This window comes from Cyprinodon tularosa, unplaced genomic scaffold, assembly GCF_016077235.1.
Source record: "Cyprinodon tularosa strain WSP-4 unplaced genomic scaffold, ASM1607723v1 ctg594, whole genome shotgun sequence".
Lineage (NCBI taxonomy): Eukaryota > Metazoa > Chordata > Actinopteri > Cyprinodontiformes > Cyprinodontidae > Cyprinodon > Cyprinodon tularosa.
Window position 1 is genome coordinate 93,395 of NW_024039334.1, and position 13,997 is coordinate 107,391.

Below are 13,997 nucleotides of genomic sequence, written 5' to 3' on the forward strand. Positions count from 1 at the left end.
GACTACCAGACCCTCTAAAGACCATCAGTGTGTCACCAATACAAGTCAAGACACAAGGACTGGGCTGTGACTCAAATCAGCAACCCAGAGTTTCACTTGATGTTGCTGTTAGCGCATAGCCTTTGAGAGACAAGAGTTCACCAATGGGTTGGCTTTCTGGGAAAATCTGCCAATTGTTTATTTTAAAATCAACACTTTGTTGTCTGAATTTAACCCTGTGAATTAAAACCATTTCTTTGGAGAAACTAACTGTCTCATTGTTGAATTAGACTAAACAAGTGTAGCGCTAAAACCGTACTATCAACATATGACACCAAAACTGGATATTTAGCACATTTGATTTTTCTATGTAATATTTACTGTATTGGCAAGATCTAACATGATTAGCAAAAGCTGAAGTGAAATTGGAAGATAATGATTCAGTCATTTGGTTTTCAGTAGAATATTTGTTGCAAACAACTTCAATTAGAAACAAAGGCTCTTGCTTAATTCACAAGAACGAGAGTACGGACTCATTTCTTTGCTAAGTATTTTGTTGACAAGAACAAAAGAAAGTATGGACTCTGGGAGACTTAGCTTGTCTGGAGCTGCATTTTACCTCCTGTTTTTAATAGTCTCTAGATAATAATGAATTGTCACTTTTTTCATTTAGTGGGTGGATAATAATTAATCCAGTTGGATAAACACGAATCTAATGAACAATTTGATAAATAAAACAAAAAACCTCTTTCAGAGCCAGCGTTTCTTCACACATGGCTATGCAGAAAGAGGGCTGCTGCAGATGGGCTAATGTTAGCCCTGGCTGCTGCAGACGGGCTAACGTTAGCCCTGGCTGCTGCCGATGGTCTAATGTTAGCCCTGGCTGCTGCAGACGGGCTAACGTTAGCCCTGGCTGCTGAAGACGGGCTAACGTTAGCCCTGGCTGCTGAAGACGGGCTAACGTTAGCCCTGGCTGCTGCCGATGGGCTAACGTTAGCCCTGGCTGCTGAAGACGGGCTAACATTAGCCCTGGCTGTGTTTAGCCTCAGAGATCTGCTAGTTGCCACAGTCTTCTCAACATTTAAACTTTTGTTAAAATCACGCAATAAATCAGTAATGGGCCATATAGTGATGCAAAAAGTATAGTGTTTTCGCTTCAAATTATCTTAAAACATATTTTTAAAGACCGGCAACAGAAAAGAAAACTTGAACTTAATACTCTGAGCTCTGTAAGCGCTCCACTGGAAGAGGCTGCTGTTGTGGTGCATGCTGAGACATGCACAGTAGCTACCTATTGTGGTTTCTACATTATCATCAAATTTCAACCAGCTCCAGTTTAAACTGAACATTTTTAACGTTACTCGTTACTATTTTGGCTGCACCGAGCCAGGGCTACAGAACCAAGCATACATCATTTACCCAGAATGTATTGCAGCGTCAACAACTGTATGTGTCACAATGTCTAATTTAAATGTATTGAAACTAATCAGCTTACAGTAATTTTACTGTATTGTTTAAACATTTAAAATAAATATTTCTCAAAAAAACAGTCTATTATTACATCTAATGGTGGATCCCTTTGAAGATCTTGAAACTGCTTTTCTATAAAGTCCAGGAAATGTTGTATCAGATTGTCAGAATGTGTTAATCCTAAATCTTATTCGCATACAAAAGAAAAAAGGAGAAACTCCTTGGATACATGAGCTCTGTTTGAAACTGAAAAACAAAAAGTTCAACCAAATCCAACACAATTCACCTTAAGGTAATGGTGTAAATATTATAACTAGCAAAGTTTTTCTTCATCGCCTTTCTCTGGTATGTGTGTACAAACAGAAAAGCATAGTTAAAGGGCAGGTTTGTGGCGTGGAAACTGAAAACTATTCCATTTCGTTACTTTTCCCTCCTTAAATGTGACGTATTTACTCATCCTCTTCCCTTATTTGTGGTGTGTGTGTGAGTGTGTGGGGGTCAGATCCTTGATGGGAACTCAGAAGGAACATAGAACAACCACGCTCTCCATCAACAGTCTCTCTAACAACAGTTAGTTACTTTCCTGTCTATTATTCCTGTGAGACATTAGAAGAAATCCTCCAAGGAGACTAGGGAACTCCTTTTGGTTTGAAGAAGCAGCCACTCTACTCCAGAACTCCCTGCAAGGCTGAGCTTAATTCAGCCTCCATTTTCCTGAATCTGGATCTTTTGGTGAGAGTAAAGCTTTAAATGCATGCACACCAGTGAATTGACAACTTTTATTTGTTTTTTGTTTTTTTGGCTTAGCTTTCTGGAGGAATGTCCATCTTTCTACCAAGCTGTACTCAAGAACAAGAAATAGATGAATACGAATGACAAAATTCATTCCAAATTTGTAACATATCTAGAAATGTACAGGTTAAAAAAAAATAGGACTTCTTCAGATTAAATGAGAAAAAAACTCAGAAGCCAATTGATGTGTTTGAAGCTAGACTCTGGGGTTTTAGAGACTTTTTGCAGTTTTTACCATCATGAATTATCAGGAAAATTCAATTCCAAAGCAAGATAGTGCTAAAGGTTATACTTTTAGTATGGTAGAGACATTGGCTGTATCCGTATATATGCCCTAACCCCTATAAGGAGGAATATATAGTGGTTTACGTCATTTTATACAAGTGTCTGAATGTCTAGAGGATGAAAAAGTAGTGCACTCAAAAATTCCCACAAATGCCTTGTAAAGTATGATCATCCATGGTCACAACATGAGCAGATATATCCCAGCATCATGGAATGCGTGTGGAGAGCTGGAGTCCGATGGTGACCAATTAGGAGCAAAACGTAGTAATCATCTGTCTGAACAAACAGTTCATAAGTTCTCTATAAAGTCCACTATATAGTATCGTATAGGTTGACGAATTGCACCCTGTGCAAAAACTCTTTTCAGGCTCAAAAAGGACTAAATAAACACTACCAGGATGAAAGGCTTGGCATATTTAGCTTTAATTTCTCATGAACATTTGGCTTGTGGTGTTTATCTAATTATTTTAAAATGTGTTGACTTAGAACTTCTTTTAGAATTTGATCCCAGGAGTGTAGCTTTGGTGTCATCAAACCAGAATCAATTTAACCCAAATTGTCTATCATCCTGCAATAAAAGCTCCTGATTGGAGTTTATACTGCACAGACGCCTTGAAATGAATAAATACAGATATAATGGCAAGTATTTAGTAAAGTATACTACTTAGGGATATTATTTTAAGGGTATATTTTAGATATTTAAGGGTAGATTTAATTATTTGGAAATGTATTTGATTATACATTTACATGTATTAATCTCTTGCTATATTTTTCTATATCATGTTGTCCCCATGGAGTACAGGAGATGGTTGAACTAATGCTGCACCTTTCAATCCTCTTAGTGATGTTGGGGAAACACAAGCACATGTGCCATATTTTCTTTTCCAAATTATTCATGACTGTCTTCATAGTTCCATAGCAAACATTTTAATGCCAATGTCATTATACAACGTGTTGCTTTTGATGAATGCAAATCAAGGCTTCAGTTAAGGGATGTATTTTTTCTCTTTTGAGAGTTAAATCTTGCAGAATGTGTCCCATTAAAGGTGGAAAAAGTTTGGAAATGATTTACCTCCGATTCAATATTTAACAGGAGAAATAGTTTGCATTTCATAAAGAAGTGTGATCAGGTTTCAGATCCATTGAAGTTTAGAGTTGAATAGATTCCTCTTCTGATGAGGCGCCCGCTGGGCGAAACATTGGTGTAAAATCAGTCATCCAGCTGTCACACATCAGCAGTTACAATAAGTCATAAAATAGAGACTTTGTTTGTTTTATTCCTACTTAGGTTGCATTACAAATTAAAATGACAAAGGGGGGGAGGGGCATTATTTTCACACCAAAGCTAGCACAGAAAAATAAAAAAAAACACAGTTCATAACGCCGTAACAAGTATTGGCCTCGTGTAGGTTTGATATTTTCCTCTGCTTTAAAACCTTCAGCCCAAGCATGCACGTCTTATAATGAATCACTAACAAGATGTTAAAATTATGCACAGCTGAAATGCGGACGGCTAATATGGCTGAAAGAGAAACGGAAACAGAAGGAACCTTTTAACTTCAAAGGTCAACATCAATCGTCTAATTTGACACATACTGTTTTTAGATTGATCTCACCTGGAGGCTAGAGGGCCTATTCACAATGATCCATGGCCGATATCAGCAGCAGCTATGTATACAGCACATACATTAGTTCTATGTGGTTCAAATAAAACAGACATATATCTAGGATCATATATACTACACAAATATAGATTCTTTGATTTTCTTGTTTACTTTTCAGCAATGAACACGAAAATGTCAACATCGAATAAGAAAGTCATTCTTCCATGAGAGTTACCCAATGAGATAGAGTCCAGGTGTTTTTCACGCGGCTTCTCCGATGGCGTCTGTAGAAAAAAGGTGATCCTTCCGCTGCAGTCGTGACCGGTGTTTATAGTGGCTAGTAACAATATGCTAAGTGCAAGAGCAGAAGTGGGGAGGAAATGAGGGGTAAACTGTGCTGTCCGCGTGGTGGAGCTCCAGAGGGGGTGGATCATGGTGAGCAGGTTACGAAGGGAGGTAAAACAGGCAATTACTTTTTCTTTTTTTCCCTCTGTTTGCTTTCAAAGCCAACAGTTGAGCTAGAATATGGGAGAGACTTATGACTGTTCTTTAAATTATAACAAGGCATCCCTCACCAAGCCACACACCAGAAGCAGGACGGCAAGTCCAAAGCTGCCCAATATTCTTGTACCTGGAAAGAGACAAACACAGGATAAACAGGTGGTTACAACAAGCTTGAAAGACACCATGTTTGTTAGGGGTGTGGGAAAAAACCAAGTAGTGTTATATCGAGATTTTCGGCTGCCTTGTACATCTGAAGTTGAGGCACTCATAGGTGAAGACGTGGACTGACTCAAACCCCAAACAACATAGATACCAAAATAATAAAAATGATCAATGTCTTCTTATAAACATTTACAGCACTTGCTCTTTTATCTATATATTTAATTTTGAAATCTATGAAAAACATCGCAAAACCTCATGGTATTGCAATATTGTGATAATATCGTATTGTGACTCTAGTATCATAGCATGTATCGTATAGCAACACCCATGCCAATACTCCCCCTTAGTGTTTCTAGACCTGATTGGTGACATGTTGGGTGTGCAGCATCTAAATATGGTCGCATAAGGACATGGTGTCTGAATTTCAGAGCCAGAGCATATTGCAGAAGAAACTGAGATGTTTATTTGCTAAACAGGTCATCGTTGTGGCCTTCAAAAGACCCAATGACATTAGATTAGATCCGTCCCCAAAACAGTGATGTTATATATGCTGTTAAATATGGAGTCAAGTTTGTTCAGTCATCATTGACAGAAATTGACATACTTGTGTCATTGGAAAAAAGTATTCAACTTTTCACTCCACTTAAATAAATGATCAATGGATTTCACTTTATGGCACTTTATTTTATCTTTGCAAAGAGAGGACAGTTCATCATACGGCCGTTAATTGCATGGTAATCAGACCTGTTCTGATCTGGCCCTGTTTGTTCCCCCTTACTTACAATAATGAAAAGTAGTCAGAGTAATAAAAACTGCAGACACTTCTGGAAACAATAACATGTTATGAATAAGTGGAAAACTTTTTTTCAGAGTAAATAGCATAAATCAATATATGAAATAAGAGGAATCTAAATTTTTCTGACCAGTTTGATAGATAGAAATAGCTAAAAAAAAGTCCAGAAATTAAACTTTGACAAATGACTTCGTTTTTTTGAAACTTTTCAAAACTTAATTTAAAACTTTTTTTGTTTTTATTTATTGTTATTTTGCATTCTGTTTAAAACTGTTTCAAAACCCAAATCCTCTCTTCACTGAAGGCCAATAGAAAGGCTCTCTCCTGCATACTAACTAATTAAAATGTTGTTTCTGTTGTTAAGCAGACCAATAGAAACGTGTTTTTGCTCCTCAATCCAGACGAAAATCTGCCCCAGAAGTAAAGAGAATGTGATCCTAAAACACTATATGAAAAGAATTAATTTCTTAAAACTTATCCAATGAAGAGAAAAAAAAAAAAAAATAGAAAACATAAAATCTGTTCATAAATCTTGTTGTTTTTTGCAAAATACAAATATTTGTTATTTAATTATTCCAAAGGGATTATCTAGGTGGTTTGTGTCCTTTGAAGGATGCATCAGGACATTCTTTATTTGTAATTGAATGAAGTAGAAACATGCTTTCTGTACATAAGCATAATTTTTGTATAGCCCTTCTAGATAGATAGATAGATAGATACACTATATTGCCAAAAGTATTTGCTCACCCATCCAAATTATTGGAATCAGGTGTTCCAATCACTTCCATGGCCACAGGTGTATAAATTCAAGCACCTAGGCATGCAGACTGTTTTTACAAACATTTGTGAAAGAATGGGTCGCTCTCAGGAGCTCAGTGAATTCCAGCGTGGAACTGTGATAGGATGCCACCTGTGCAACAAATCCAGTCGTGAAATTTCCTCGCTCCTAAATATTCCACAGTCAACTGTCAGCTGTATTATAAGAAAATGGAAGTGTTTGGGAACGACAGCAACTCAGCCACGAAGTGGTAGGCCACGTAAACTGACGGAGCGGGGTCAGCGGATGCTGACGCGCATAGTGCGAAGAGGTCGCCAACTTTCTGCAGAGTCAATCACTACAGACCTCCAAACTTCATGTGGCCTTCAGATTAGCTCAAGAACAGTGCGCAGAGAGCTTCATGGAATGGGTTTCCATGGTCGAGCAGCTGCATCCAAGCCATACATCACCAAGTGCAATGCAAAGCGTCGGATGCGGTGGTGTAAAGCACGCCGCCACTGGACTCTAGAGCAGTGGAGACGCGTTCTCTGGAGTGACGAATCGCGCTTCTCCATCTGGCAATCTGATGGACGGGTCTGGGTTTGGCGGTTGCCAGGAGAACGGTACTTGTCTGACTGCATTGTGCCAAGTATAAAGTTTGGTGGAGGGGGGATTATGGTGTGGGGTTGTTTTTCAGGAGCTGGGCTTGGCCCCTTAGTTCCAGTGAAAGGAACTCTGAATGCTTCAGCATACCAAGACATTTTGGACAATTCCATGCTCCCAACTTTGTGGGAACAGTTTGGAGCTGGCCCCTTCCTCTTCCAACATGACTGTGCACCAGTGCACAAAGCAAGGTCCATAAAGACATGGATGACAGAGTCTGGTGTGGATGAACTTGACTGGCCTGCACAGAGTCCTGACCTCAACCCGATAGAACACCTTTGGGATGAATTAGAGCGGAGACTGAGAGCCAGGCCTTCTCGTCCAACATCAGTGTGCGACCTCACAAATGCGCTTCTGGAAGAATGGTCAAAAATTCCCATAAACACACTCCTAAACCTTGTGGACAGCCTTCCCAGAAGAGTTGAAGCTGTTCTAGCTGCAAAGGGTGGACCGACGTCATATTGAACCCTATGGATTAGGAACGGGATGTCACTTAAGCTCATATGTGAGTCAAGGCAGGTGAGCAAATACTTTTGGCAATATAGTGTAGATAGATAGATAGATAGATAGATAGATAGATAGATAGAAAAACCAACCTTAAACAGAGGGGGTGGAGTTAGATTCCAGCTTTCAAAAACCTAGAATGCAGCAATTGAGTTTCCTTCCTACTATCATCGCAACCCCAACCCCTATACGAGGGAACAGAAGACCTCGCCTATTCAGCCAGGTCAACAATTCCCTTTAACGACCCCCCTTTCAGAGACATAGACAGGTATGGGGCATTGCAGGCTAACAAAGAAGCCAAACGACCCCCATTCCAAAGGGGTGGACCCTTTCATCTGTTTCAATTTGCATGTTTTCTTAACAAACACAAGGCTTTGTAGGGCTACTGTATAAAACCTGGAACTCAACGCTATTTCCGACATTTGGAATTGAAAAAGCTTCCTGGATGGAAGAGAAACGTCTACAAATTTGGAAACAAAGACCAGTGGACTGTTTTTTTTTACTTTTTTGGAATTACTATGTCCTGGTGAGTGAGGATCTTCACCAGCATCATCACATTTCCATTTCTTAAAGTGCAGCAGTGATGTAAACAATATGGGAGAAATAACTTCCAAAAAAATGGAAGTTCAGAGTATTTTTCCATGTCATGCTGGGTTACTGTTTAGAGAGGAACTGTCCTAACTAGATAAGCTACTTGGGAAAACATTAGTTCTGACGTGCAGCAGGCAGGTATTATTAGGGTTTAACAGACTCACACATCATCAATAAGAATAACCCCAGGGTAACTGGATCTGCTCCTTTTCATCTCTCTGACATGACAACTGGCTCAGAGCCAAACAGAACCACCTGCGGAGCTAGTTTAAAGTTAATGTTGACGCATAAATGCTCGTTTTGAAGGATTGTTGTAGAGTCAACAACACAATGCAAGTGATTATTTACTGTCTCTACCTGCTCATCCAGGAGGAGAGAATCCTGCAAAGTTAATGATTGCAAGCAATCACTTAACTTTGCTTAGATAGAAATGTTGAACCAGTCTGACTGGATTATCTGGTTAAAGGGTCTCTGTAAAGCGAAATGTGTTGGGAACTGGGGCTATACAATTTAACTGAATCAAGTGTTGTCACCCCCCCCCCCCCCCCCCCCCCCATCAGGGAATGATCCCAGTGGGACTTCTGCTCCTCCCGCTGAGGCTCCAGACAGGGGAGATATTCTGTCTGGGATAATAAGACAGACACCGCTCCTGTTACTTTCTGCAACGGTCACTGAGACTTTTGCCACAGTTTGATAAAAAAAAAAAAGAAAAAAAACTTCCGGAACACAGGAACTTTTGACACTATGTGTGGCGGAACGGTTAATACTGACAGAAACAAAATAAACCCACAGAAACATCCTTGAATCCTCACAGAGGTATAAACGCAAGAAAACCTCCATTTTATGTCCTGAACTAGGCAGGTATTTACCATTAGGCAATACTAGGCAGTTGCCTAGGGCTCCAAGTTCCTGGGAGCCCCAAAAAATTCTGTTTACATGTATGGTTAATAAAACTATTTCTTATTTGTGCACATCAATTATGTTTTTGATAAAAATCCTTTTGCAAAAAAATGCCTTCAGAACCTTAAAAATTTTTAAGGGTGTTCAGCCCCCAAAACCCATCTTTTATTTTTTTCCTGGGAAAACCAGCAATGGGTAACCCAAAGCCCTTTAGGAAAATTTGTTTGTTCTCTTTCACATCCTTAGCTTCATGCCCCCCCATCTCCCGGGGGGGAGATATCAAACCGCTTCACATCTGAACATTACAGTGTTTATTCCTCAGTAACTTCATTTAAAGCAGAAATGAAAAGAATATTCCGGTATGTGGCAGCTGTTTGTCTTTGTCTGTCACAGAGGACCACAGATAATCCTTTGGACAAAAAAATTTACAGAGAAAAAAAATGACAACATAAACATTTAGACTCTATTTCCCCTTTCCCGGGGGTTTGAAGTTCAGGGGTTTGTTTTTGGGGAGATTATTTAAAGAAAATTCGGCCGTCCCAAAGGGGGAAATGGCTGCAAAGGGGAAAATCCCCCTTTCACTGTGGGCAGGAGATTTTTTTAAAGGAAAAAACCAAAACGAAAAAGCTCTTTGTCACAAAGGAACACCTCATTAATGGAATAAAAAAAAAATTTTTATCGCCTTTTTTTTTGGAATGTTAAAAACCCCTTCCCCCCTTTTTTTCCCAAAAAAAGTTTTTTTCCATAGCTAATTGTCTTTTTTTGGTTTTAAAGAGGTTCTTTGTTTTAAAAAAACCCTGCGGAAATTTCAACGGTATTTTTTGCTTTTAAAAATTTTTTTTTTGAAAAAAATGAAAGGAAAGAAAGGGGTAAAATCAAAAAAACCCTTTTAAAGGGTTTGGTAAAAAAGGGCCGACCGGGCCCCTGACAAAAACTGTTTAGGGATCTTAAAAACATTGGTTTTTATATTTATGCAAATCCATTTATGCAAGTCAAAAATATCTAAATAAAATTAACAAAACTTAAAATGACCCTTGATGAGTTGTAAGAAGAATTAATTGGAGAAAAAATAATTTTTTTTTGTAAAACAATGGTAAAAGGGTTTTAAAAACGTTTGTTTTTTAAAAACGAAGAAAAAATTAAAACCTTTCTAAACGTTTGGGGGCCAAATTTTGTTTATGCACTAAAAGGGGCTGATGAAGCCGTTTGTTGCTGGGAAAGATACAAACCCAAAATTTTAAACCCATGCTTAAGGACTCCCTTTTTAAACTGGGCGGTAAAGCGGTTTTAAAAAAAAAAACCCAAAAATACAATTAACCCAAACCCGGTGCGGGCCAGGAAGCAATTTTTGGTAGTTTAAACACAATTTTCTGGCGGGGGCTTTCCTCTCTTTTACCCCCTTTTAAATTTCCCCAAACCCAAAGACATTTTGTCATTTTTTAGGGCCCAACCACCAAAATTTTAAAAATTTAAGGGAAAAGGGGGCGATTTTCCCGGGGGGTTTGAAAATCTACAATTAAATTTTCCTTTCCTTGGGGAAAAAGGGGTTTTTAAAACAATTAAAGGGGGGGGGGGGTTTTAAATTTGTTTTTTTTTGTTTTTTTTTTTTTGGGTTAAATTTTTTTAAATTTAACTTTTTTTTTTTTGATTTTTTCCCTTTTTTTTTGACTTTTGGTTTTTTGCCTTAAAAAACCTGGCTCCCGCAAGGGGAAATTTATTTTGAGCAAAAAAATAAAGGAAACCCCTTCAAGCTTTTTTAAAATTTTCCCCACCCCAGAAGTTTGGGGCATAGGAGGGGGGAAAGTAGCAAAAATTTTTCGAGTCTGATTTACTAAATTATTTCCCAAAAACCCTTTAAATTCCTTAAAACTCTTTTTGAACTTTTAAACCCCTTTAAATTTTCCCCCTTAACCAAAATTTTAAAGGGAAAGGGAAAACCTTTTTCTTTTTTGTAAACTTTTATCTTTCCACCGGGTCCCTTACTTTTAAATTTTTTAGATGATTTTTAAAGAGTTCCTTTTTCGGGATTTGGTTTTAAAAAAAGGGGACAAGGGTTCACCCAAAAGTGGGAAAAATTTAACATCCGGGTGACATTGAAGGCGATAGTTAAGGGGCAGCCTTTTATGCTATAAAAAGCCCACTTTGGCTTTTTTCAAAATGTGAATAGCCCCCACGCATTCTCTCTTCATACTTTGGATCTTGTGCTGAAAAAGGCATAAAAGTGAAAAAATTAACATAATTTCCTCAAAACCCCTGTCCCTTGACCCCCTTTCCCTAATAACCTTCAGGATTTTTTTAAAACAGGTTCCCCCCCCCCAAAAAAAGGGTTAAAATTTTGGGAATCTTTATCAAAATAGTGCATTTTATAAAATTTTAAAAAGAATCTTAAAAATATTTTCCTTTTTCTCTGCTCTGTGTCACTAAACCCCGGGGGGTTGCTCCCAGAGTGCAAAACTTAGCTTTTTCCCCCTTTCCACGGGTTTGATGATTTTGTTGGGGGGTTGTTGCTAGTTCTCTGCGTATTCCCTGGCAACCCACCCTCCTTTAAAAATTTAAAAAAAAAACCTTTTAAAAAATAGAAAGCTTGCCCCTTTGGTTTAAATGCAAGTGGTCATTTTTAAGCAAAATGAAGGAAAAAGGGAGAGAAAATACGCTCCACGGGGCCTGCAAGAGCCCTTTCCCCAATCTGGAAAAAATTTTTAAACTGCTGTATAAAGGACCCTTTGTAAAGCAAAAGAAAGGCAATATTTTCCCCCCAATTAAATTTAGAGGAAAAGAATAAAAAAAAATCCTAGATTTCTTTTTTAAAAAACCAGTTGAAAAAACTCACCCAGACCATAGTTTCTGTTGAACCGTCCTTTCCCCACCTGCTCTTACAGCAAGGGAATTTTATGGGGTTTTCTTTTAAAAAAGATTGATCTTTTTAAAAAATTAAGTCATAAGCACTCCTCTTTCCGCGATTGAAACTGAGTAGCCCAAGGAATCTGAACCTTTTTTTAGACTGCTTGATCCAGTTGAACTCTCTAAATTTTAGCAAAATTTTTTGTCTTCATTAAAGCCTTAACTTGTATTTAGTTTCCCCTTCCAACCGGGGTTTATTTAAGGGGGTTTTCCCTTTTTTTTCTCCCCCTTTCCATTTTAGATTTTGGATTAATCTATCTCTTTTAAACAGGGGATATTTTCCCAAAAGGTTTTTAAGATTGCTGAAAATTAAAACCCTCGTTTAAAAAACCTTTCCTTTTGGGACCCAAAATAAACTTGGTAAAAATTATAGACCTTTACCCAAAATCTTCCTTTCTTACCCCAAATTTTTTTGAAAAAGAAAAGTTGCCAAACAAGTTTCCCGTCACTTCCCCCCAAATGAAAATTTTGAAGATTTTTCAGCGGGCCTTTAGAGCTCATCATAGCACAAAAAACAGCTCTGGGGAAAGTCACAAATGATTATTCTCAGGGCCCAAATTTAATGGACTTGTATCTGTGTCGTCCTGTTGGATCTTAGTGCTGCATTTGATACAGTTGACCATAAAAAATTTTTTTAGAAAGACTTAAATTATTTTTTTGGGAATTAAAGGGAACAGCACAAAGACTGGTTTTAAAATTTTAACCCTAATTGATCAAAATTCATTTTTGTTCATTTTAAATTTGAAAAGATCTTAAAAACACCCCTCAAAGGTTACCTGTGAAGAACCACAGGGATCAGTGCAGGCCCAAAATTTCTTTTTTTTTTTTAAAACATGCTCCCAATTGGTAAAAATTTTTAGACACATGGGTTTAAATTTTCCCACTGTTATGTGAAAATACCCACTATATTGTTTTATAAACCCCGATGAAGCAAAAAAAAACCCTTTCCCATAAAATTACAGGCATGTTTTGAAGACAAAAAAAAACCGGGAAATGCCCTCTTAATTTTCTGCTTCTGAATGCAGACAAAAACAGAAATTTAAATTTTTTTTGGGACCAGAGCCCCTCTGAAAAAAAAAAACTAAATTAGCCAGTAAACTTTTTTTGGGGGGATTAAAACTGTTTTCAGATAAAAAATTTAAAAAATTTGGGGGAAATTTTTGGTTGGGACCTGTCTTTTAAAATCCCATATAAAAAGGGGTTTTTCTAAAATTTTCCTTTCTTTCATCTAAAGGGGGAAAACATTGCAAAAATTAGAAATACCCTTTCCGGGGGTGATGTTTGAAAAAATTTGGGTCCATACTTTTGTTACTTCAAGGGGGACTATTGAAATTTCTTTATTTTCCCCGGGAATCCACAAACTGTATTTAAAAAAGCCTTCGGGCTGACCCAAAAAATTCCCTGCGGGCCGGTTCTAATAAAAATTTTAAAAGAGAGATCATATCTCTCCTATCCGGGCCCTTCTCTTCATTGGCTTCCTGTTAAAACTTTAAAAATAGAATTTAAAATCCTCCTTCTCCCCATATAAAAGCCTTAAATGGCCAAGTCCATCTTATATCAAACGGGGTCTTTAAAAAAATTTTTTTTTTTATTGGGTTTCCTTAAAAGAGGGGACTTCGGGTCTCAATTGCAGGGTTTAAAATAGGGGGTTCCCCAAATTTCTAAAAGTAAATGGGGGGCAGATTTTTTTAAATTTTTCAGCTCCCTTCCCGTGGAACCAACTACCAGTTTTAGTCCCTGAGGGAGACACCCTGTTACTTTTAAAAGGGTAGGTTTTAAAACTTTCATTTTTGATAAAGTTATAGTTAGGGTGGCTCAGGTTATCCTGGCTATCCCCTTAGTTATGTGCTAAAAGGCTTTAGACTTTTTTGGGGGACAAAAAGGGGCCCCCCCTTTCATCTTCCTTCTTCATTCTTTTTCCTTGTTCTCCATTTGCCGAATCTTTTAGTTCAATCTCAACCTTTCTGCTCTCTTTCTTTTTTTCAGAAAATAGCCCTTTTCCTTTGTCGGGTTTCCCGTTTGGCCTTTTGACGTCATTGGGAAAAAAAAACATTTAGCTGTGCTGCTTCTATTTAACACCCTTTTTAATAGA

At 37.9% G+C, this 13,997-nt stretch overlaps 1 protein-coding gene across 1 annotated transcript in view; it reads right to left on the reverse strand.

The window, feature by feature from the left end:
- Nucleotides 1–3,783: 3,783 nt before the first annotated feature.
- vstm2a (V-set and transmembrane domain containing 2A) overlaps nt 3,784–13,997 on the reverse strand; it is a 159,176-nt gene continuing 148,962 nt past the window's right edge. The window contains exon 5 of the mRNA XM_038306849.1: nt 3,784–4,761. Within this exon, the coding sequence (XP_038162777.1) occupies nt 4,685–4,761 (77 nt within the window). The 3' untranslated portion in view covers nt 3,784–4,684. The remainder of the gene's footprint in view (nt 4,762–13,997) is intronic.